At 37.1% G+C, this 27110-nt stretch overlaps 1 protein-coding gene across 1 annotated transcript; it reads left to right on the top strand.

Moving 5' to 3' along the window:
- The first annotated feature begins 2247 nt into the window (after window positions 1-2247).
- DNAH14 (dynein axonemal heavy chain 14) lies at window positions 2248-26362 on the top strand. The gene is made up of 9 exons (XM_087774337.1): window positions 2248-2296; window positions 4200-4255; window positions 12176-12343; window positions 14033-14145; window positions 18148-18314; window positions 19092-19226; window positions 20442-20575; window positions 21802-21966; window positions 26324-26362. The coding sequence occupies exons 1-9, from the start codon at window positions 2248-2250 to the stop codon at window positions 26360-26362; spliced, it is 1026 nt and encodes a 341-aa protein (XP_087630463.1).
- Window positions 26363-27110: the final 748 nt, after the last annotated feature.

The raw sequence follows: 27110 nt of genomic DNA, 5'->3' as shown, positions 1-27110 counted from the left end.
AAAAAGGTCCTTCTTTAAAAAGGTGGATAAAACAATAAAATAGAGGGATTTAAATATATTTATTAAATAACTGTATTCAAAAAAGATGAGATTTTGGATGGGAGATGTACAATTTTCAGCAAATAATAACACTGACAAAATCAGGCACAGCTTCACTTCAGTTACGTCTCTAACTTCAATTTCAACTTGGTCATGCCTTCGGTATTCTTATGGAATTAGCACTGTGGCTTTGCTAAAATCTGTCCTGGTCAAGCCCAGAAAACTTACTCCTCTGTCTCAAACACCAGTAAGACACTCATCCTTTTTGGCTTAACTTAGCGTGGAGACAGTTTTTTCAGATCCAGTCTTTTTTTTTTTTTTTTTTTTCCTAGTGCTATAGTTCATCACCTTTCATGTACATTTTGCTCTTTCTGCTCTATATTATTGGAGGCAACCACTGGAGAAATTTTTATTGCAGGGTGCATATAATGTAGCCAGAGCAAAGAATTCACATATTCACATGATTGTAGGGAAATGAATGTTGTTATTCTACTGAACTGTTGGTTGTTAATAATTCAGGATGGCAACAATTGAAAAATAACTGTATAGCAATTACACCAATCAGATGCTCCTAATAAATCAAAATGGAAGGAATTTCACTATTCAGGCAAAATGAGGGCTAACTTTGCATGAAACTAGCCCCATAAGTAGCTCTAAGTTACCCAGAGCATTTCTTTTTTACTATCCAGATACACAGTCTGAATGAAGTGTGTGGGACCAGACCATTGGTATGGCACTTCGAGACAAACAACCGCTGCATGGGAACAGGTAATTCTGTAGCACATCAGGAATGGTTTCCCTGCATCCTGAGACACAGAGCGCAGTACATCGTGGTTGGCTTGCAAAGTATGAGGATAACTTACAGCGTGTCAGAGCAAGCTGTATGAGAGGTACCGGGCAGGTACAGCACTTCCCACTGTGGTTAACACTATGTGTGTGTGAAGCCGTGCAGTGGAGACAGGCAGTGGGTGAGGGCCAAAGCAATTCCACATAACAAAGCTGCTCTCCTGCTGACTATTGGGAACATGATGCTGCGGAGGGCTTGGATGTATATTTTGTCTGGGCAAACTTGACAGGAAAGCAATGCCTTCTGCACTTATGATCTAGTATTTGGTATTCTGAATTGCCTAAGAAGCACAACTACCAAGGAAAAATTTTCTAGCTGTTTTATTTTGAGCAAGCATATACACATGTGCTGCCTAGATACTTCATGATTAATTAATGTTTTGTGAGTCCGAGACTCCTTAATTAGACTAACAATTTGAAATTGCATTTAACAATGCAGGATGTAATTTATATCAGAAATGCCCATAGTAATTATTAAGAATGTAAAAGAGATGACCTAGACATGATTTAACTAAAAAATTTTCAGCAAAAGAAATTAAATAAACACTCAGTATTCCTGTGAGATGAGAAAAGTGAGTCCCTGATCACTCTCTCACTGTGTGATTTTATGCAAAAGTGGTCTGTCATGCTAATTCAAGGATTAGTTCTTGCTATTTAACCTCCCTTTCCTTGTCCTCCACATGGTTTCAAATGATGAAATCCTCTAAAAATATACCTGTAATATTAGTGAGAACATATCTCCGATTTCTACATAGAAATAACTCCATCTCAGGCAGTGACCCCTGTATACATCTACTGAACCTTCTAGAGGAAGCACCTATAATACATAACTAATACATTAATCAATACATTAATCATAATTACTTTTTTTTTAAAGCAGGTGATATTAGGTTATGTGATTAAGGGCTCATCTCCATGACACAAAGAAGCATAGAAGCACCATGGCAGATGGGGAAGCCCCAGTGACTCCATCAGGGGGTTACTGCCTGGGGGCATGGGATATGTTACAGGATGCAGGGGAAGAGGATTTGGGGATTGTACAAGACCTGTGATGGGATGTTTAGAAGAGGAACCAAAGATAGGGAAAGAGAAGGATCGAGGTGGTTTGAGGAGGAACAAGTATGAGAAAATAGAAGGATAAGGGGATAAAAGGGGACAGCCATGTGTAAGCAGGGCTGGTCAGTACACTCGTCTGACTGCCTGCTGTGCCTCGTCAGTGCAGTCTGCCCCGTCTTTCCATTAAATTCCATTTCTTACTCTTGCCCTGAGTGAGGGGACTCTCTGTTCTGCGTGTATGTGTGTGTGTGTGTAGATTTACGTGCCAGCAACTGAGACAGGGACCATGAGTCACAGCAGGGGCCCATGTGTCTTTGTGCCCACGAGAGAGATGGGTTCCGTGCCCATCGTCTGGGTGCGTATGTCAGGGTGCGATCACTAGTGACTATCAAGCAGGACCAGCAGCAAGCAGGATAAGAGGCTTGGGAGCCGAGTATCGAGGTGGCTGTAAGTCTGGGTCAGATACTGGAGAGATCCATGTCACAAGGTGGCTGCTGGAGGGACCAGGAGGTCCAAGTCAGCTACTAGCGAGACCATGTGGTCTGGGGCTGACTGGGACCAGTTTGCATGTCTGTGTCTGTGTATGAGGCTACTGGAGCTGAGAGGATCCAAGGGCCAGCTACTGGGGCCATGCTGTACGTGTATGTATATGTTTTCCACTAAGGGACTTTCATCCTGATCAGCCAGAGAGGGAACAGGACGAGGCCATTGGTGCCATCTGTGTGTGAGTGTCTCTTTCTGGGGTAAGGGGTGTGTGTTTATCATCTACTAGCAAGACAGAAGAGCATTTTCTTGTGTCTCCTGGTTATTGTACAGTGAGCTTTCCTATACATCAGGTACACTGAGGGGTACCTCTCACTGGGGGTGAGAGGCACCAGCGCTGAGGCAAATATGTGGATAAATAAAAGCAAGATACCTTGTTTGTTCTGGGCCACAATTAGATCATCTCAGGGTGCCTGTAAAAAATGTTACTTTTTCTGTATCTTTCCTCCTGTTTATCTGTAAATAGTTACATATGTACAGCTGTTATTTGAATAGCATTTTGTTGTTTGATGTTTTGATCCTGTCTAAGGATGGACTGTAGTTAGCGTTGAGAGAGAGATTTCTTACTGGGCACTCTGTATCTAAAATGAGCTCAGCTGCAGTTTCGAACACACAAAGGATGCAGCTCCCCAGCTTCAGCAGAAAGGTACGCAAAACGCACAACTCGTGGTGGCTACGCTGCTGCAATGCAGTGGTTGATCTCTCTCTGCTTCCCTCCTTCAGACAAAGTGGGAGTTGTACTCAAAAGAATGTGTGATCTAATGGTCTTCTGCTGACTGAATACAGATGATGCCCTGGTATGATTACAGTTAATGGAAATACAACATAGTGCTTAGGCTTTGTTTTATTTTTTTAAGAACCAGATACCCTGCTTACAAAGTGGGTTTATATAAGATTTAGCGAGGAGTTGCTGAACTAGTTTCGATGACTAGCTTGTAGAAATTAATGTGATATTCCCAAAGAAAACTGGAAGTTTCAAAAGTTTCTTTTGATATAGGGTTAAAATCATTCTACTGAAACTGTGTGTGCAGTTTCATCAGTTTTATTTTTACTGGTTGCACAATAGAAAAAATCTCTCTCTAAACAGTTTATTACAGTTACTATAATCCTGCATCATCATCATCATCATTATTAATACCAAACAATTCCATGTTCCCTTAGATCCTTCCCTTTTCCTAAGGATGATCTACACCAATAGCAGCAATGTTTTTACTGTATTGTGAATATACAGTTTGCTCTACTAATATAAAAATTATTCATGATACCGCTTTCAGCTTGAATCTTCCAGCCCAGAGAAATGAGAACATTGATGGGGATGAATAATCAATCAGTGGTATATATCTTTGTCAGCTCAATATTTTTTCAGTAATCTTGTAATGGAAATGAGAAAAAATTCTGTGTGCATGTTTGTATTTATGCATTAATGGATGACAGTTTTAATTATTATTTAACATTTCTATTTAGGGCACCAGACATTTAATCATCTGATTGCCCAGACTCTTCCTCAGCATTCCATCAAGTTTATGAATAACCTGTAATGACAGATGGCAAAGGGCATTTCCTGACAGTTAATGACTGACTGGAGTTGCTGAAGGATAGAGGCAAATAGCTACGTAACCATCCATAGGAAAATGACAATGCTGACCTCTCAAAATAAAACCTTTTGCTAACAACTTATTAAATTTTCCTTTTTTTTCTGATCATATTTTTTCTAGGTTTGTTCTTTCAGAACCTTTTGGAGTTTTATGGAATGAAAGCTGTCTACTTTCAGGTTAGTTAGTAAAATTTGCTGCTTTTAACATTTTTCAATAATAGGGAATAGTGGAAGCCATTGTAAACTGTGGAACAACATTTTGCCAACATGTGGGCAAAATACTTTTCTGTGAAGAATTTCAGAGTGTTACATGGAACACATTCATTTTCTAAAAAAAAACAATAAAAAAAATAACAAGAGCCGAACCAGACACCTGACTGCATATTTGTTGCCAGTACGTGCTTCTCCCTTCTGGCTATTTCAAAGATTGGAACATAGAAAGTTTTAGTGGAGTCTAACATCAGTAGCTTGACAAGCAGATTGCTGTGAAAGCCATGCTTTTAAAGAGGATAAAATTAATCTTTCGCATTAATACCGTTTGAAGGATCTTCTTTGCCTTCCCTTTTTTAGGTTCTAGACTAGCCGTGCAGAACACTAGAAATTCAGTCTCAGTTAAGTCCGCAGAGCTGACACACATCAGCATTTGTTGTTACATCTTCAGTGAAACTGAGAAGACAAAATACATCCTGCAGAAGGCAAGGTCATGAACAGCCTTGTCAGTTTATTTAAAAAAAAATCAGTTTCTGCCTGTAGAACTTAGGGCAAAAGCTTAGCTCTCATAAAGTGGAAAAATTTAATATATAACAGTAAGTGATGTTTATTTGAAAATCACAAGGGTCCAGTCTACATGGCTTTTTTTTTCTTTTTTTCTTTTTTTCTTTTTTTTTTTTTTATAATAAGAGCTGCCATATTAAATGGTAATTGCTGCTGACCTCTGTATAATGTTTAGGCTGCTTTCCAGTTCCCAGCAGAAAGTTGTCTGCCAGCTGAGCTGACCATAAGGTTGAGAGTTAAGGCCAATTCTGAGGGCATTTTCTGTTAAACTAAGAAACCATAAATGCCTTTCACACTGACATAGTGAAATTTGACTAAAGCATTAATAAAGGAATAATAAAAGTATTTAGTTCATATGCAAAAGAGTGCAAAACAGTACTGCCAATGTTTCATAAGGACAACAATGGCTTTTTATCAGGGAACAGTCTGATTTGCAGTCTTGTTGGTTCTGATGCAATATGTTTAGGGTTTTGTTCACAAGTTTATCTCTACAACACATTGTTATTGCTTTTGTTTTATATCATATTGTTTAAGTATATAATCCTGTCCCTTAACCTTTTTGTTCTTCTCTCGAAACTGATGTGTTTTCTCAACAGCAGGGCTAAATACATACCCAAAAAGTTTTGGAAGCGGCTCCAACAGCAGCCGGACTGCAGAGGCCTTTGTGCATCCTGGTGTGATACAGGGGACGCCCACACTCTGATGGAGGAGGAAGGATGAGCACTCTCACCATCGGTAGGTAACTATTTTGCTCGTAGGTGCATGAATTACAAGTTATGAGTTACAAGTTGTGAGTTATGAATTAGAGAACGTGTGAGTTAGAAGCTCATGAATTAAGTGTGAATTCACGTGCAAAGCGGATTGAGCCCTTGTTTGTTGTATTTGTTTTCTTTTCTAGTGAGCTCATAAAACAAAGTTTAATTTGCAGAGTATTCTGTTCTGTAAACTTGAGAGATCCAAACAGCCCATCACCTATGTGCCTTAAGTCTTTTCTGTGAAGAGAAAATACTTCATTTTGCTGTATTACAGAGAATCCATTGGGGAACAATCTGTATGTCACATCCATGGAGCAGTCAAGTTAATGCAGTCTGATCAGTGTCACTGTAAATAATAGGAAAGCAATTCAGCGTGCAGTACCAGGCTGCACTCATGATAGGAAAAGAACCACTTGAAGAAAAGCAAATCCAGAGAACATGATGCTCTGATGGAACTATGTTTTGCATGTGACAATTAGGCATGCTTTGAAGGTAAATGGAAGCAGCCATGCAGCAAAGGGATACTCAAGGGGCATTTGAGTTGGCTTGGCTAGGAGAGCCTCAGAGGCTGCAGGGAGACACTGGCTTCCACCATTTTTTCTTGAAAATCAGTGGACACTTGTTATTACCCATATCTCTGCAAAAACCACTCACAAAGGCTTCTTCAAGACATCTCTTCTCCACTGGATCCTGTATGAGTGTCAGAATGCTTTGGCCACAGAAGTTAGGCATACACTTGCATAGTCTTTGGTATTTAGAGCCATAGTTTGGTACTTCATCATCACTCCAAAAAAGGTGAGATATCGTTTTTCTTTGGAGGGGGTACTGGTTTTGCTGGAAAAATACATTTGATTGTCGTCTTCATTTTATACCAGTGAGTAAAAATTTTCCTGTATCAGTACCTATACTAGGTGGCTTATAACTGCAAAGAGGTTTCTTACGAGTTCATAGCTGTTTATCCATGTCATTTGTGGGATTCCCAACACAGTGGGTCCTTCATCTGTTACAAAGATTCCTTCATGTGACTACAATAGAAAAAAATCAGTGAAAATCTGTAGGATGCAGGTGGATACAGCTGCTTTGCTGATTAGTTGTGTTCTAGTAATTTTTTATTATACACAGTGAATGCACTATTTAAAGATTTAAAGATTTTTATTTAAATATATTTGAACTTATGAACCAGACTGGAAAAACATGGTTCCTCTTAACATTCCTCAACCATTCCTGAATGCCCTCAGATTAGTTTTGTAATGTTTTAGGGTCAAAATTCTTTTAGAAACATTACTTCATATCCCCTAATGAAATACAGTGCTTGCTTTAGCAAACTAAATTCGACAGCATATGTTCATTTTAATTTTGTTTGCTTTATTTGGTTAGGAGCATGTTACCCTTCAATCAATTTTGCAGTAATGTTATTTATCTCGCCACAAAGGCGACACAAAAATCCCACACAAAGAGAAACCATCCTACATAAATCTACAAAACAATGTGTCAAAACAGTCATATGTAACAAAAAAGGTAAAACACTTGAAGTTAATTTCAAAGCCACATAGAATGTTTCTGGTTTCAAGTATTAACCAGATTCATGCAATTATTTAAACCAGCAAACATAATTGGAACTGCTTCTCAAATTAATTGCATCTAAAATCATAGTAGCACGTAGAAAATAATTTTTTATTCTTGGATTAAAAGTGAACATTTTTCAGCTGAACCTGTCCTAGAATAATAGGATAATATTGAAAGTCTCAGTTCTCAGGAGTCACCCTTTCTAAATCTTTCATAAACCCCAAACATTTATAAACAGAAAAATCTGCAGATACAAATTAAACCATATGTTTTAGTGGCTGGAAAATACTGGGGTTTTTTTCAGCATTCCAATTTTCTGTATTCTTATAACTGCTCAATGTTAACTACAAGTAGTTTCAATAGGAGCTTTGCATGTAAATTTCCTGTGCATAAGTGGAAAAACAGATGAGTTTCCTGCAAGTACTTAATTATTTTTATATTTCTTGAGATTCCATTTCCTTAGTATGACACTTGTTACTGATTCACCAAGCCAGACTTATTCATATTAATGTATTTGGAAAAAGCATATTTTATTTGGGTATAAGCATTTCAGATTAACAAATAAAGGATTAGTCATCGTTTAAATGTTTAGGGAAAGCCATGTATGGTCAAATCAGGCAAGGATAAGTTAGTTCTGAGCAGACTTTTTTTGTCCTTTTCAGATTTCCAACAGAGTCTGGCAGTTCAGATAAAATATCCTTCAATTTCTTAAAGCATACTTCCTTCTTCTAATTATTAAATAATGTTATGATTAATGAAAAACAAGTTGAAGGATATAGTCTGCATACACTGGGGGCTCAAGAAGACTTGTAAGCAGACTGATTTCAAGATGCTGAAGCACTAAATAGTTTTACCTTTAAAAAATCCACTTTTATGAGGGTATAGTAACATCTGATTATTTCACCTAAGTATTTGCTTTATTAATATTTTCTTGAGCTTCCTGTAGCTTGAAGCATCTCTCCATGATGCAGAGCCATACTACAGAAATTGTTGAAAGAGGTTAATGAACTCATTTACTATTGGCTTTACTCAGCATTACCATGGAACGGTTTTCGCCAAAAACTGAATGGCTTTTACCAAAAATTAACCTTACTTCACCTCTCAGTTGTGGGGTTGTATTGCTGCGATGACTACCCTCTGGTCAGAGGTCAGTGCCGGCCAAACCAAGGGTGGTGCTAGAAAAGCCGGGCAGCACAGCCCAGCCAGGGAGAGCTGTTAGCCCTCAGCACCCCCCAACGGTCCCCCCCAACGGCCCCCAAGGGCCACCGCTCGTGGCCAAGGGCCTTGCCCCACCCCACCTACCAGCTCCCGGTTGGAGGTAACGGCCAGGTCAGCAGCTGCGGAGATGGTGAGTGGAGCCGGGGGCCTCTGACTGCTTTTTTTGTGTGGAAAGAAAGCTTGAAAGATCAATCCCTAAATGCAGAAATATTAAAGCTATCATCTGTAGTAGAAAAGTAGGGCTTCTCTTTAGCTGTGGCTTAGCTTAGGTTAACTTTCCACCTTTCCTGCATTTAGAGGGGTCTCCAGTATGATGAGGGGGTGGAAATAAGTTGACCGCACCCGTTAAAGCCACTGAACTCTTCATGATAGTAAGGAAACAAAACTGACCCTGAAGAGTGTAAGATTTTGTGCTATTACAGGCAATAAAATAAATTACCAGCTGAGGGTTACTAAACCTGTATAACTTCTGGTTCAAGGAGTGTCTAAAGGCTGGTTGTTGGCAGCATTGTGTATGAATATCCTGACACTTGAGGGCTGTCTTTGAGCTTGTGTCACTGGGCCTTGTTAGCAAAAGCCAAGCAGTTAAAGACAGGTTTGTGTTTTGTTTCTTGAAAATACATCATAAGTCAGCTGTAAGAAGCCATTAAATAGTTTTCAGCTACAATTAGATACAGGTTGAACAAGCATCTTACAACTGCTGAGGAAAAAATGTCCTGCAAGATAACACTGATGTGTCTTGCATATCCTGTCCCTCTTTATTACAGCACCAAATTTGCAGGTTTTCATTTAGACATACCTAAATTTTTACATGCGTAGATACTAAGATATCTACCATACAGGTAGAGACTCTAACAAATCATACGTTTTTCAAGCAGCTGTTTTATTTGTTTCTCAACATTTTTTGCTGGCAATTGAAAAATCAAGTATTTCGACTGACCATCAGCTGGGTTTCAAATCCTTATATTACCTGAGCAGCTGAGTCCTTAATAAATTATTGATTAGTTTTTATACTTTGACTAATAATTTTTGATCCTTCTGCCAAAACAAAAGGCAGTCTTAATTTCTGTTTCTGTTCAAGAAAAATGGATGGTGTCTTCAGTCTTCTTCAGTTTTCCTTCCTTTTTAGGTCCGCCATCTTGCTATGCTCTAGAAGTTAATGAAATGAGTGGACCATAGTCATCCCCTCCCCAATGATGTTACACCTCAAGCTTTTACAGGAGGAGCTTAGGGGTGTAGCTGGAAGGAGGTCTATCCAGACCTGTAACAGTAGATTCTTAGAAAAGATGTGAGATATTTCTGTTATAGTTATTAATTACTTCTGCATGGCTATTGCTAGTATAGCTGCTTCTGCATCAAAAAATGTTTTGCCTATATAGCATTAATAGTATATATGCCACCTTGAGGCATGAATGCAGTCTTTTTGGACCTAGCTGTTATGGGTAAAGAGTTTATTACTACCCAGTTAGAGCTTACCGCTTCCACAGTTGAGGTAGCTTTGCCTGTGAACTGCCCTGATCAGTTCTGGTGCAGTTAGTTGTTGCATTGGTTTGAACCACCTGTTCTACACTAAATAGACTGAGGAACATGCAAGTGGTGTCTGAAAGTGTATTGATTGTGGGAATTGTGGAAAAAACACTACTGCTTGAGTGGTAAGAAATGGTAAGGAAACAGCATCACTTCGTATTCTTGGGGTATGAAGGGATGTCCCAGATGTAGTAGGAGTGGTTTGAAGGAATTACTGTCACCATTTGCTTGCAGCCGCCTCAGCAACTAATTCTCACAGCACTTCCCTGCTGAAACTTTTTTAGGCTGTTAGAAACTTAGTTTATAAAGTAATACTACAAGAAGGGGGAAAGTGCCACTTCTCACCACAGAAAGCTTTTATGTTGTCAAAAAAGTAATGTTACCAGATGTTCAGAAATAGACTAAACTTCCACATTAATATTAGATCAGGATTCAGCAAACTTCTTCAGCACATGATGAAATTTAAGGTCTGCTTTACCATCTCACACTTCATCTTTAATCTAATGAGCACAGTGACCTGCTGCCACTGGATACAGCTAGATACAGCTAGATCTAAAGAAGATTATGCAGTTTCAGAAGAGATCTCAGCCACTGGGATAAGACAAGTGCTTCCTTCCATTTCCTAATTTTAAGATCTACTGAGTGACCTGAGCCCTGATGCATAGGGCTAATCGTGGATCCCAGAGAAACAGAAGAAAACTGAGCTCGAGGGATCAGCTAAGCTCACAGCTTCATAAAACTGTATTCTGCTGTTGAGTTGCCTGAACTCCCACCGGAATGAGCAAGCCTGCTGCATTGACTTGTTACACTGAGTTTCAAAACCCCAGACAAAAGACGCTGGAGCCAACGATTAAGCCTCTTGCTATTCAAATGTGAAGCAAGGCAAGATCTTTACCTCTTTCTATTTTATCTACATCGTACACTATCTCTTCTGTAATGTACAACAGCAACTAACACCTCAAGCAGCTTTTGTGCTTCTGTGTACTCTGTTTATATCACTGAAAATGCAATATGGAACATAATTTCAGTGGTGTTTCTTGAATTTAAGTATTTGGCCTAAATGGTTCATAATATTTATATCAATGCAAATGCAAATAAAACATCTGTTTCTAAATATCAGCTATTGGGACATCAGTCACTTTTTTGTTGCAAAATGAGCGTTTAATTCTGTGAGGTATGGGTTGTAAGCTAATAACATATGAAATAAAGACAATGAAGGAACTGCGTGTCCTGTCAGACTACTTTCTCCTATTACCTATCTGTCTCTGGTCCACCATGAAGACCAAATCAGTGGAAGGAGGAAACAGCTTTTCATTGACCGTTTTAAGCAAATGTCAGCACAGAGCAGCTTTGCAAGTGGTGAATACAGCACAAGCTGGTTTTATACAGTGAGCTAGCATATGTTGAGCCAGATCCTACCCCTAGTTTTGCAGATGTTGATCTGCAGTAATCTGTTTGGATCTAAATTAGATTTTATACATACATATTTGCAGTTCATAATTAACTGTTGCAAATCAGCTTCTGTATATAGAGCCACCAGTTAGAGTTTATAATACTTAATATTTTACCATGTTACGTATTATCATGTCTGGGCTTTAACGATGCTGTGATTCTGAAGCACGTGAGGGAATGGAGAAGGGGGACCTAACTGGGAAACTAAGCTATATACGATATCTGAGAGAGACTTACAAGTCAGGAATGAAGACTTCTGCTCTGTCTTGGTTTTGAATGCTTTTTCAAATTTGCATTAATAGCTTCCTGGTTAGAAAGTACAATGGTCTTTTTGAACTGGATTTTTTAGATTACTATTTTGGGCTGGATTCAGGATTTTAAAAAATCTTCAAAATATCTTTTCAGACTCTGTTAGACTTTCCATATATACTGTATATAGTATGTGACGCTTAAAAAATTCAGGAATTCTTTTTTTTTCTTGTAGAGGTCCTTGTAAAAATGTACATTACTCTTTTATCTAAATTATCATTAATGCAGTAAATGTGTTTTATAGTTCTACATTATTCATTTTTCAAAGCAAATAAATGTTTAATTTGCCACTTAGTGTACAATTAACTGGTTTTAATTTGTCAACTGTGAGAACTTTCAGTTCCAACGCTGCAGAAGCAAATAGCAAATATCCAAACACCACTTGATTTCTAATAAGCCATGAAGATCTTGTCGAGTATAAAGTTCACGCTGAGGGCATAGTGGGGAGACAGTCATTGCTGCAAATTTAATTCAATAAATGTTTTCTTACTTTTAGGATGAAGAATACCTACCCCAGATGGATGAGCGAAACAAAATGCTGAAAGAAAAATTAGTATCTCGTCTCCGGTTTGAACCAGAGAGGGCAGAGGTACTGCTTATGGTAAAAGGCAGGTATGCTGTGTGTGAACCAGCTGACAGCAGTGAAAAAGACAACAGTGAACTGGTGAGAATGTGCATGTTTTTAAACTTGACTATGCGTTAATATTTTAATTGCAGTTAATATCCTCCTAGCTATAGTGCCATTATACTAAAAGTCTGACTTAGAGTTAACTATTACAATTACATAGTCTTAAGCTAGAGTTAAATACAAAAGCATGTATGTTCCTGAATCCTTTCTAAATCTGGGTGCCCAAAAGCCCAAAATTAGATCTTTAAAAATTCTGGTGAGTTGCTGCTAATCCTGGAGTCAGGGTTAGCTTGTGCACTCATAACTTGAAGCCAGCACTGTTGCACGTGCGCTTCTGGACTGAACTCTGGGCCTGGGCAGCTGTGGCTCTTTAGTGTTGCTGAGCTGTTGGAGGTGTCTTAAGAGGGGTCCAAAAACGAAATATGAACAGACTTGTAGTAGAATATAGGGGCTTGTAGAGACTCTCTGGGAGTTTGCAACAGTGTTAATATTGAATTAATTTTTGCGCAACTGATTTTGTTTGCCAGTGCAGCTTTGGGGATATTGGGATCTTTTGTAAGACTGAAAAAAGTGACGTTAACCTAATGAGTAGGCAGGCATCCTTTGTATGGATAACCTTGACATATGTAGGATAATCCTATATTTACAGTATTTTTAGATACAGCTTTTTTTCCCCTCTCTTTTAAATCTGGCTTTTGTCTGGGAAAATGTTGTAAGAATACGTGTTGATTATGTGTTTAATGCCTGTGCCATCATGGGAGTGAGTCTTTCTCCTAGGAACGTTGCAAGGAAAGCTTCAGAGGCTGCCATTTGTCTTGAAGCGTTTTCCTGGAGGAAGTGTTTGATACTAACAAAATATGGGAATTTGAAAGAAAAATGTTTTTGCTTAAAACCCCACTACAGTCCTGCCATTGTTGGTGAAATCTTCTTAATTTGTTCCTAGCCTACTACCCTCTGTCTCTCCAAAGCAGAGTGCAATGCAGGGCCTTACATTACTTAATTGCTCTTGCCAAACATGCTACAGTATGAGTTAGTCTTCATCATTTAAAATATCATCTCACAGCAGTAAACTGTAGCTCTCGAAATGAAACAGAGGCATTATATTCTATTTTACATTATCTTAGCTTTTTCTTTTCCAGTGTAAACTGTTGGATCTTGTCATTCATATAAAGTACCAAAATTCTATTTTATGATGCTAATTTGAATAACCAAAATCAGACCTCTACATTTTATATATGTGAATCCCTTACTCTCTCTATAAAACCATGTAAATTAATCTAATTTACATGATGAATAGAAGTATTTTCATTTAGTTAGTGTTTGGCTTAAGTGTCCTGAAAAACAATGACTTGTTCTAAATTTAGAATTTTTTTTTCTGAAGGTTTGTAACTGTTTCAGGCTTACGATGATGGGAACAGGAGAAAGCAATTTTATATTCCATATGAAAACACTAGACATTAATTTTAGCGCTCTGAGCACTGTTATTTTTAAGTCATTTATCAAGATTCTTTTTATAAGTAAATTTTCATACACATAAAATGCTGTATATCTTAACCCATAAAAATTCTGTAATGAAAGCTGAGTTAAGCCATCAGTTGGTTTGAAAATGTTTTCCATAGCTGTTAAATAAATGCCTTCTTTGATTTTTTTTTTTTAGATTATAATATATGACCACTCACTCAATAGTTATTGAAATTAATGTGTTTCTCTGCCCTTTGTTCATAGTCATCCTCAGTAGAGAAGAAGTACCCTGTTCTTCGCACAGCAGTTTACAGAGCAAGCACAGAAAGGAAACACAAAGCAGCAATAAAAGAGGAAGGCCTGTGTTTTGGAAATGTGTATGTGTAATTACATTTCTTTATGATAACTTTTTGTTCTCTGCTACTTGAAATTTGAAACTGCAATGGATGTCTTCTCCTGAATTATTTGACTGCTTCCCTGCAAATTCTGTGAAGCCTGGATTGATGCTCCAGCATAAACTTTATAATTTTCACCCACTGCAATAGAGTCTGATCTCATTTATGTCACTGAAAATCTAGAGAAGTGCTAGTGAAGTCACTGCAAACAGAATACAGTCAGTCAATGGGGAATTATATGCTATATTAACCTGTGCAAATATACTCCTATGTACTGTGTTGCTTTCATCTGTATAAAGGAAGCCAAGTATTAGTATTTTTCAAATTTAATGATGGAGTACAATGACCGAGTTGATTTAAATGTTTATTGTCTTGAAGTGAAACTAAAGGAGTGTTCATATTGCTCTCAAATACTGTATCAAAAACCTTTGAAATACGATGACAAGGTGAAGGGATGATGTATATTTGCCAAAAATTGAAGGTTCAGAAAAATTGCTCTAGTGGGATCAGTGAAGTCCAGGATTCTGTCTCTAACGTTAGCAGGAGTAGAGGCTATTTAGGGAGACCGTGCAAGCCTGCCTGACTGCCTTGTGCAGTCTATTTCCCTTGTATTCCCCTAGCATCCATAATTACTGGATTATGATTGTTTGGGACTGCAGCTTTGCCATATATCTGTTTATGAACCTGTTGACCATGAACTTGTCTTCTCCTGTTTTGAACCTCCTCATACTGTCATCCTTTACAGATAGCTGCAGCAGGAAGCTCTAGAAGTTCGTAATCCCCAGTCTTCTGGCACAGTTCATCTTTTGGTTTCCCTTCCCTTTTGTACAGGTGATGAGGAAGGAAAATATTTTTCTGAGGCTGAAGAGACAAGAATGCCTTCTTATAGGCAAACCTCCATTCCTGAATTTTGTAGATTGGATTAAAACCACACTTGGGGTATTTTGAGCTAAATTCCTTTTTTAAAAAAATGAAGTTTGTCTATCAGTTTCTTCTTCCATGGATTTCGAACTAATTGACCTCTTGCATCTAAACTTATATGAGAGATGTAGACATCTGGAGGATGTGAACTTCTTCTCAGTTTGTGAAAAATGAGGTTTTGTGTGATGGAACCTCAGTTTTCATCAGTCCTGAGCCAGGCAGAATAGTCTCTATCCCAGATATTGGAAAGTATCTGACCAGTAAGGATCTGCATTCTGGCTTATATCACCAGCCACAATACATGCTGCTAATTGTCTGGTTTAATTAGTAGGTGATGTGAGAGAAAGCTGAGAGGAGGAATCCAAGCATGGAAATTGAAGATGGAAGTATTTCTGGGGAGTGATTAAGGAGTATTAAAGCACAGATTAGCAAACTGCCCATCTTCATTAGTTTCAGTGCTCACAGTACAACTTATTTTGTATTTGTATATTTTGCCCAGATAAAATTTTTGGCTTTGTACATTTGTCTTCAGAAAAGCATGTAAGTGCTGCTACTAGTGTATTAGGGGCTGCTAATACAGATTTCTCATCTTTCACATACTGAATTTGACTTTATCATTCTTCAGTCAAGAGAGGAATCTTATTTGGGGTTGCCATTTGCTACCTGAGGTTTCACTTTTTTGCTCTTGCACTTCTCTTTTCAGAAGGCAAAACTCCTCTTAGCACAGAACTGTCTGCACTGGCGGTACCATCCAGTTCGGTACAGTCTAGTCCTCTTTTAAGATTAGTCCTTCTTTAAGAAATCTCTGCTCTAACTGTGAGACTGTGACAAAAGGAATCTGTAACAGTTAACTCCTAGCCCCCAAAATAAAGGATGTCTCTACATCTTTGAATTAAGGAAGATCAAGTCTCCATTCATAGACTCAAGTACAAGATAATTGCTAACCACCTTAATCCTTCTTTGCAGCCAGGGAACCAGTTTGCACCTCTTAACTTTTGGAATAAGTTTTCATATTTGATTGCATGTTATCACATGGAAAACGTAATTCATAGTGAACAAGGGCCATTACTGAGGAAGATTCTACTGATCTACCAGTCTAGGTAAGATGACAGCAGACCAGCACAGTGCAGCACTATGTCCTAGCTGGAGAAGAGATTAGTTTAAAAAAAAAGAAAAAAGTGGTTTTCCCTAACAGTTAGCAGAGGACAGCTGCATAATTGTGACCCAGGGAATGGTAAACATGCAAAAATCAAACTTTATTCTAGTACAAAGAATGCAATTTATAGGACCATGTCAGAGTTTGGCTAATTTACACTTCCTCCAAGAATTCCAGATCTGAGTGGACATTGGTGTCTCCCAACATGACAGTCTCATGAGGGAGATGAGGATTTACTTGTTTATTCTGGACCATATTGTCTTCTGCATCTATGTACTGCTGTGTGACAAATGTGTCTCAGATATGTGCAAGGGAGTGACTGTGGTCTTTGCCAGATAATCAGTAAATTTATTGATATCTAGATAATCATTGTATATTCATGGACAGCTTCGAGGTTCAAGATGTCTAGAAGAGCCATACTGAGAATGCTAAGGTAGCTAAAACTGCTGGCATATCGGGCAAAACTGCTCTTTTTGTTGAAGACCTGAAATCAGTCTTCAAAAGAGCAGGCTGCTGCTGAAGTGCTACCCACAGCTAAGTGTGCATGTACCACAAGAAAGAAATTATGGTGAACAAGTACTAGGAGAAGAAACAAGATATGGAATAAAGTAACTTCTTTGAGATGTATTTTTGGTATGAACACTGCTCACCCTGTCATTCCTTTTAGTAGTTTGTGTTATGGAGTTCTCTCCTGGAAGAGAAACTTCAAGACTTGTGCATTGATCTTCCGTGCTCTTGTGGGAAGTGCATATATAGTGTGGGGCTGCTGCTAAAGCAAAAAGTTCTGGCACATGAGTTTTAGACAATTTCAGCTGCCCTAAGTGATTCTTCTTTGATGCCATTGCCACTTCGATGTAATCTAGATTATGAATTAGCCTTTTCAGTCTGAATTATATAGCCTGAATTTTTTACAGCATATCCACAACGGAGTCGGACCAACAGTTAGTTGAAGCAGTTATCTTAATTAATTTTCCCACCACTGTTCCTGTGGTTTATTTTTGGTTGTTACTGAGGATGTAATTGGTTAAATGAGAGGAAACTGTGCATGAAATCATTACTTCCTTCATGGTTTTTATTTATTTTTCATTTTGTCCTGACAAGTGAACTTAGTTGGAACTTCACAGATTAAAAATATATCTAAACTGTGTATGCTTTAGTGAATGCAGAGGCTGTCACCCACAAGATGTGCAAGAAGCTGGTGTAGCTGACTCTCCTGCATCCTTTTCTTTTTGCATTTTAACTGCTGATAGTTATTTTTCTCTTGTTTTCATACAGGCAAGCTAATGTAGTGCATATACTTTTCAGAGCTTTCTAGCTTAACCTTGAATTACTTTTTCATGCATATTGAACTTATTTAAGAGATTTTCAGATTGGATTACAAATCTAAGAATGAACTTGAAAAAAACCCCAATGTAATACAAATCCTGTATTACAGGATTCTTATTTTTATGCTTTCTCTAGGAAAGAATTTAATTTACAAAATACAATTTATTGCTTTATTTCTGCTTTCATAGTAGATACCATGTTGTTGGAGTTACTAAGAATGAGAACAAATTATAGCATTGATAGTTGTGTTTTCCAGAGCTTAAATTTAGTTTAATCTTGAAGCTCTCTTACCTTTGAGTCTAATTAAAACAATGATCAGGTTTTATGTAATACTGCTTCTGATGCCTATAGTGCCAGAGCACAACAGGTAGGGCTGTAATTTTATTTTGATTCCTTTCCCCACCCTCACTGAATATTTTATTTGTCATGAATAAAGCTTTATATTCTGTGCCACAGCACAGCTGTATCTTAATCATAAATGCAAACCATTATACAAGTTGTGTTTTTGTTGATTGTTCTAGTTTGCCTGTGTGACTGAATCTTGAGGTTTTTTCATAAAAGAGTATGTTGTTCAATTTTAGATGCTCAAGAATGCATAAGGAGGGAAGAGAAGAATCTGTTTGTCAGCCTACCAGCATGTCAGAGCATGAGACAATGGAGTTAAAAAGGAGCAGAACAAGAACGGTGTCCTTAATGTCAAAGAATGAGAATTTGAAAAAGACACTTCCCACAGCTTCTGCTTGCAAAGGTGTTCATCATGGTTTTGGCACACCACCTTCATTTTCTGTACATGGTAGAGTACCTAAAATGACAGAAAGTGGGGTAACAAAAGATCTGACTTTCTTTCCTCATCATTGTAACAATCCTTTTTGAAACAGTTGTAAATACACAGTGTCCTCCAGTGCATTTCTAACAGAGAGTACTGTAAGTCACAAGCATTCCAGTTTTTACTTCATGCATGGACTGATAGTTCATTTTGTGTTTTTCTGCTGAAAATAGCAGACTTACTGGGCTTCTAATATTTGGTAAGATTTAATATTGCAGTGGGCAGCTGTAGCATGAACATACACTCTGTCCTTCTCTCTGAAACCTTTAGAAGGGAATGCTCTTCTTTGGGCATTGCAGGGGATGCGAACGACACTTTCTTTGTGGGTGGTGAATACATGAAAAGACTCCTACAAAACTTCACATCTTTAAAAAAAAAAAAAAGACATGGAATAGTGGAGGTGTAACGCTGACTTTAATTCAGTATAACAACTAAAGTGCATAAGAGTATGTGTTTATTGTGGTTTTATAAAGTTACAGGTATCCATACTTCTTTTCTGTGCTGATTTACCTATTCAAACTTTCTTTAAGTGAGAAGGCTGTATAATGGGTCTTGAACATGCTTCTTTCCCCACATTTTGGGAAGTAGACATTGCAGAAATGTAACCTTTTAGGAAGGTTAACTTAAATTAGAAAATGATTGTGCATAGTGATCTGCTTTAAATGACTAACATTTTCCTTTTTAATGGGTCGGTTGCAGATAATATTAGAAGGACTGAAATGCAAACAGCTGTTTTGGAACCAAGTTGCCATAAAAACACTTGTGAGAAATCAGAAGTTGAAAGATCTTCTAAAAAGCCTTTGAGAGCAAAAGTTTATTCTTATGATAGAACAGGTATGTAAGTCGTAACATTGAGGGGGAAGACTGCTCTTAGTTGTGCCTGTACAGCCTGTATATTTACATCAGATTTACATTGATATAGTGGAGAATATACTCAACTGCTACTGTCTTTCCTCAACCCTTTCCCGCCTTTAGAGTAAGAGTACATGTGTAGGGGAGAGCGGATACAGCTGCACATGAGAGCGTGCTGTCATTTGAAACTTTATTTCAGACGCTAACAACTTTATCCTCTCTACTAACCTTCTGATGGTTTATTTTTTTATACCCGATCTCAGAGTAGAATTTACTTTCAGACAGCATTTGAATTCTTAATGTTGTTTATATTTTATAGTTAGCTACAGTAAGTTTTCTTTTAATTAGAGGATTCGTAAAGAGTAGTCATGTTTTCCTACTTGTCCTCCAGGATTAGTGTTGGGAAAAATAGTTTTGATCATTTTTTCTCCATTAAGTCTCAAAATTGTGAGGGAGTGATACCACAAATAGATTTTTTTTTTTCTTTTTTTTCCAAACTTTTTTTCTATGCACATTTTAATGGGGATTAAAAAACATGGGAAAAGATATGTTTAATGCTTTACAGGACTTCTCAAATTGTTTTCCATAATGTTACAGAATTTTTTTGTTCAACTGGGTTGTTCTCCTGTACAGGACGAGATTGGTCTGATTTCTAAAGAGGTAGTATGTTTCCATGTAAAAAGGAATTTCTTTTAACTATTAGAAAGAAAAGTATTATTCTAATTCTTTTGTTTTCAACATTCTTTTTGTTTAGCTGAGATTTTGCTCTGCCTTCAGAAGCTTTTTCTCATTCTTTCAGTCTTTTTAGCATTTGAGTAGGTTTTTGGCCTGTAAATCATACTTTTTCTACTGAGCACTTTGAATTTTGCTGTGTAAATTACACCAAAGATCAGTGTAGAATCACTGGAAATTGAAATTACTTTGAAGTAAATTGAACAACTGTTCTTCAGTTGCAGGAAAATACATTTGGAATATCTGATGGCTTTTTTTTTTTTTTTTATTGAGAAAAACTTTCTAACACAGGTTTTCAGTGCCTTCCGACTCGGTCTGAATAACGTTAGACCAATCCTCCACGCTTGTTAAGGCTTATGCAATGAAACTAAAGAACGAATGTCCGGCTGGCTTGTGCAATGAATCTAAAGATTTTATGTTCAAGGGAAAAAAAATAACTTTTTTTTTCTTTTCTCTATGTACCAGAACCAATTGATGATGATGTTATAATGCATATTTTGAGGCTTCGAGGCAAACTTGGCTGGCAAACAAAGTTACCACCATGTGAACGGTTAGCTAGAGAGGCTGATGTGGCCAGACTTGAGAAGTTTACACTTACGGTGATTTTTACTTTCCCTTGTCCACATCCTGTGCAATTACACATTCTAGAAATGGTGTTGGTTATAAATCCAGAAATACTTATTTCCTGAAAGTTTTTGCCTCTGAAAAAGGATAGATCTGTTCTTAGAATCAACAAAATGTTTAAAGATTATAAACTATTAGAATTCTATCTAATTAGCAAGATTGAATTCTAATTCTTAAAAATAAGAAGTGGAAGCAAAATTACACTTTGCAATTGTCAGAGCCTTAGCAGAGTTCTGGGAGAAGATGGTCAGAGTAGTGGTACCTAAAATTATTTATTCCATCTCTGGGTCCATAGCAATCGCTTAAACTTTGTACTTAGCCAGTGCTCCCCATAGTTCAGCTATTCTAGCACTAAGTCGAATTGTGATGATGTCTGTCCTGATCAGACATGTCAAGTATGAGGCCGGTATTTGTTGTGAGTGGTACTGGGCAGTCTGCTCTTGATGTAGGCAAATGGGATGCCGCCTGTGTTCTCTTCCTAGTTTGGTGCATTCAAAGACAGACACATATCTGGTTTAATTATAATTTTGCATACACGCTTTTTCGTGAACAAAAAAAACAGGCAATACAGCAAAAAAAAAAATCAAGTTTCTTTCAATGTGCACAATGTTGTGAAATATTTTGGACACACAATAAAAATAAAATATGTGTTATATTTTATCCCTTGGGACTTTTGATTTCAGATATGGCTGCAAAATGTTTAAGAAACATTACAGTTGTCCACAAAACTAAAATTTCTTCCAGCTATAATGATGCATTTTCAAAACCACTAGATACCACTAATACCTACTGTCTTTAACTGTTAGGTGTTTGCTACTTAAGAGCTTTATGTGTTTTTTAAGTTTAACAATGCTTACCACTTTTTATAGATGGAGAAATTTAATTACTAAAAGGTTTCTTCAAGTTTGGATAAAAAATTTGGAACACTAACAGGGTTGTATGAGACTTTTCTCAACAAGAAATAGTAATATTGAAGTAGCTGCTGGTGGAACTGAAAAATAATTATTTAGAGTGCAAATAACAGAATAGAAAAATGTGATGATAATAGAATAACTTTCTAGTCAACTCAGTGTTATTACTAAGCTTTTTGTAAGAATGTTTGGATACTTTATTTTCTCATAGTAAAATATATAGATATATAACTGGTAATTATGAAAAATGAATTATATATCTACATATAAATAATTTCCTCTTTTGACAGAAACCTTTACTGCTAAAAGATAGTGGGGAATATATATATTGTCTTCAACGAAACAGGAACAACTTTAAAGCTCCCTACAACCCGTATGATTTACAGGCTGTCTCTGTGAATACGGCTATGCAAAACAAAGAATATTGGACCGTTACAGCTTCATTTGTGTCTAAGGTACAGCAGACAGAACATATTGTACAGCACACAGAACAACATGAACCCAGAGATTTCCACAGAAAGAACATTTTGCTTTTCATTTATTATCATGTTGTATTCCCATTGCAATTATGTTGCCGCCTTTCCCTAAGAGCTTATTGGTCCCTCCTAAAGCCAAGTCCTCTGTTGGCTCTGAGGTGAACATAGCTCATCCTTTTGCTCAGGCATGTGTTCAGATCTTGAGCTATGGTATAGTTCAAGACTAGGTGTATCAGAAGATAGGTAACTTAAAACTTAGCGCCCAGTAATCCACTAACTATCTGCATTTCTGGTCATAGTAATGCACAACAGGGAATACACTCACATCCTGTGTGTTCTGATTTCAGACAAGGGCATACCCTCTGCTGATAGTTGTGCATGGAAACTGGTAATGTTCATGACTTATCTTGGCTTCTTAGTGACTCATAGATTAGTCTTTGTTTAGTCTTGACAGCATGATCTTTTTAAAAAAACAAAAGACCAAAGTTTATTCTCTATCTCAGAATGAGATCTCATGACTGATTTAAGCCTATGTAAGGCTGCTGAGAGACTGGCTCTAAGCCACCCTCTCCATTGTGTTGGCATTGGTGATTTCATGGCCAGGATGTTGAATCATCTCACTAATTTAGCTGAAAATGAATGAAAATACTTTATATGTGTATTTATCTGCTTGCCAGGTTTTCAGTCAGATTAGAGACCTAATCCATCTCACCAAGAGCACAGATATGCCTAAAAGAAGCACTAAAAATAATACCTGTTAAGAATATGAGCACCACATTGCATGATGTTTCATCAGTTCTTAAATGTCTTTGAAGACACCTCAACTTTGAAGCCCTTTTTCTCTTCAGCATCAGTGAAGTTTAAAACTAGTATGACACTAACTTTACATGGAAGAAGTGATAATTGCATAATTTACATAATTGGATTGTTGCTGGATGCTGAAGTTAAGCTATTTGTTGTATGTATGAGATACATGATTTGAATGTCAGAAAATTACAGACGTGGCTTAGGAACTGATGCAATTACCATTGTTAAGATGAGGAAGATATATTTGCTACCAGTGGAGGTACTAAGCTTTTATAAAACCAGATTGGAAGAAAAGAATAAATGTTGAGAATGTGCTTGGGAAAAAAAGGCTGCAACCTTGTTCCTTTGCCTTCAGAATGCTTGCTGTAGTACAGAAATTTGAAGTACAATCTTGATTTAAATACAAAGTGATTTGTTCCAAAAACGTCTGTAATAAAAGATCTACTACTTGCTTTGGCTAAACCAGAGAATGATTCATTCGAAACTATTAATTAGTGCTTAGTAGCCAGTCTTCTGTCTCTTATACTTCTATGAAAGATAATGAAGATTTCTACAAAAGTACATCTGCCCATTGTCACTTTACTGTATCCTTGCCAGTCTCCAGTCCAGATTTGAAAAGGAATTATGCTAATTTACAGTTCCTAATTTTTATAACCTTTCACACAGGTGTGAACATTCTCTTTGGAGAATGGAAATCTATTTGCTTACCTTGTTGTTGATATGGTTCTAAGATGCTCTTTGCCTACCTGAAAGCTATGGCAGAGGTTCAAGAAAAGGGTTTTTGGAGTTTGCTGCCAGAAGGTCTTATGGTGACCACCCTCTGTGGGGATATATCTGCCACATTGTATTGGAAATCTTTCCACAAGTCTAATTCTCTTTTCCTCTTATTCAGTGTTGCATCATGTAATGATGGGAAGACATTGATATTCCATAGTTTTACTTGCTAACAGTAAATAAGTACATTCAGATTCCTCCTTCTTACATACTTTCTGTGAGATAAAGCATTTTTATATGAGAAAAGTATTCAGTAAGTCTAAATAAATGAATTTCAAAATGTACTGAGGGGCTTTCCTAACTAGGGACAGACTCTGACATCTGCTTGAATACTTTCCTGAATAGCATGTATGTGCCATAGTGACATATTTGAATGATAGAAACATCTTAATATGTAAATTATAAAGACACGTAGTACCTGTAAGCTTGTTCAAAATTAAACAAAAACTACATTGGTAGACAAAATAAAATGTGGTGAATTTTGCCACTGCTGAGGTCATCAGTATTCATGCTTTTTGTCTTTGATGATGAAGATTCAGTAACGCTTGTCAAATTCTTGTTGAAAATGAGTTGTATCTTTTTTCATATTTTTTTCGCTAGTTTTCTGCAGGCCATAAATTTGGAGAAACAGAAATAACACCAGTACCACAATGGCTGCATGAAAGACAGCTGTATTATAGGTTACTCAATTTGAATTTATTTTCCAATTTCAGGTAAGGAAATGAAAAAAAAATTAATTTAAGTTAACCAATTACAGTAATACTTTTCAATATCTTTGTATGATAAAATGCCAACTTAATATTGTGTTAATTCCTGCATACGCATATTCAGGAATTACAATGTCTAAAGACTACTCAAAATCTTTTCAGTTCTTACGTCTAAATCATTAACGAAACCAAACATCCTCTTTTCTCTTTTGCTGTTTTTTGGTTCTTCTTGTTTATTTATTTAACCTTAGAAAAAGTAAGAATATCTCTAGTAATATCTTCCTGTGCACTAAATTTGAGGAGGCAAGTTAATTCTTCCATTTGTTCTCTTCCACATTACATAGAATGTATCAAAATAGCTAATTCTGTTCACCTTATACAGAATGCATTCAAGAAAATTATGTGGTGTAAAATAGAAGAAAATATTTAGTGGCTGGCTGTTTTGGAAACATCAATAAAAACATGATAGCTGAATTTTAACCTGTTGCTTAGACTAATATTAAACATCCACCTCCTACACATCTGTCTCAATATTTTACTTTTGTTACTTTTTAGTGGGAAGTACTTGTTTCTGCTTTATTTTTTACTTTCATCTAGAGAATATTGCTGGAAGTGATTCAGTTTTGATACTTGACCCTGTGTCTCATGTTGGATTTATGCATGCAAGTTTTTTCTGCGTTCATCAGTCATCACAATGATGGCATCACAAATTTCACATGTTTTTGAAGTTGCATTTTACGTTTGCCAGTGCCACATTGCAAATATAAAAATTAACCAAAGTAATCATGATTTTATTTCATGACATTGCTCCACAAAATTCTGATAACATTTGTTGTTACTGAATATGTGTGTATATGTGTCAATTAGAGAATTAAAGATTGCTGTGATGGGAACGTTTAGAAGACAGATAAGCGAATTTTAAACTTCTAAACAAAATTTTACTAAACTGACATTCTTTAACTATGCACTTTATGTTAATGCTTAGTTCATATCCATTATCAGTCATCATCACTCCATAGTCAGTTAATCCTGCACAATCTCTGTGAGTATGAAGTACCGCTGAGCTGATGTGGTGTGATTAGCACAGTTCTTGATCGCCTTGGTCACAGGGGTTGAGGAGATAAGACACAAAACCTGTCTACCGAGGGAAGCTGAAATGTTAATGAACATGTTGCATCTCTCCTCCCCGCCCAGCCACACTGGGGATCCTACCCATTTATAAATGTACAGTGTTTAAATTGTTTCTAGACAATTGGCCTCTGCCTCTGGGCTAGGTTTTGCAAAAGCTTAATGAGTACTTTCCCAGGCTGCTGCAGGTGCACTATCCTGTAGCTTGGCTGGGTTTTTTGTTTTGTTTTTTTTTCTTTACTGATTTTCCGTAGTTAGCTGCTGTTTCTTTTCGTAAAGCAAAAGTAATGTTTACCCAGCTTTGGGGGTTGTGTTTTATCACTGCCCAGTAACTGACCATCAGTGACTTATGGGTTCTGGGACCCTTTGCTTTCAACCTGCGGCCATATTTTCAAGGCCTTTACTATTATCCCGTGCTTAACCTACAACCCAGCAAGAAGCTTCTGGTACCAAGGTCCAGTTTACACAGGAAGTTCTTGGAACAAGTTGGTAACAAGCCTAACTGGCCAGGACTGGGGCTTGGTGCAGTTAACATAAGGCACAGTTAGCTTAAAGCTGCTGGTTTGTTATTGGCAGAGGCGGTACTATTTTTACTCGGCATAAAAATGCTCATGCAGTTATGGTCTATTAAGTATGCTTATGTTTGGGTTTCAAACAAGCCGATAATCATGTTTGCTTAGTGTACTTTGTCTTTTGTGGGTACAACAGGCCTCTGCTTTAGCTTTACTTTTCACACATTTGTCAAGATAGATGAAGAAGTGTGGAGGCCATTTTGGGAGCAGATTTAGAAAGCGGAAATTGGCTAAATAGATCTGCATCTGTCTCCCGACAGCGTAAGTGCTGTTAATGAGCTGTTGCGACAGCAAGTGTGACAGTCTGTAAAATTTACATGTAAAAATAATTATTTCTGTTGCTTCTAGAATGAAGAAATACTTTCTAGTCTGGAAAATCAGTGTTAGAAGAAGCAAGATGAACAAGACCAAGTCAGTTTGAATGTACGTTTTTCATGCAAAAAGAATTAAAGAATACTTCATCTCCTGCTGTACACTTTACCAATTTGTATCTTATTTTCCTTAAATGCTTTATAAATCAACAAAGACCACTATACAAATGCCAGGTTACCTGTTGATAACAGCATGGAAGACTTACTCTAATAAAATTTTTATGGTACTTTTATCTTGCTGTGAAGGAGCCTGGAATTTTTATCTGGAGAAACCTGAGCTTTAATTTGATGTTTGTCTAGTGCCGAACACAGTGGGATTCTGCTTTATGAGTAGGGATTTTCTCTATAAATAGGATGAAAATAATAATTTATACAGTGTTATATTGTAAAATGAGAGTGGTTGCACCAAATCCAGGCTGAATATGGGCTGAATGAGAAGATGGAATTCAGTCTGTATATTGAGGTGAGTAAACAAAATCCCATCACACTTCATCTATTCTCCTTAAGGGCGTCCATTATTGGCATGTAATAATATTTGTATTATGTAGGTTTGATGATGAAAAAGACATTGTTAACTCTTCACAAGAGATTTTTTTTTTTCCCCCTTTTATGGAAACGTTTCTTGTAGTTAAGATTATTCTTAAAGGTTTTTAATTAGCTCTTGTGTTAGGAAGGACTTCTTGCTGGGGTTTATATCAAAATGAGTAGCTTTGTGCTGAAAGCATATGGATTAGATCTTTCACTTGTACCTAGGGGGTAAGGAA

This window comes from Nipponia nippon, unplaced genomic scaffold (assembly GCF_047370975.1).
Source record: "Nipponia nippon isolate SJK-2023a ecotype South Korea unplaced genomic scaffold, ASM4737097v1 scaffold_4, whole genome shotgun sequence".
Taxonomy (NCBI): domain Eukaryota; kingdom Metazoa; phylum Chordata; class Aves; order Pelecaniformes; family Threskiornithidae; genus Nipponia; species Nipponia nippon.
This window is presented reverse-complemented; position numbering and strand designations above follow the sequence as displayed.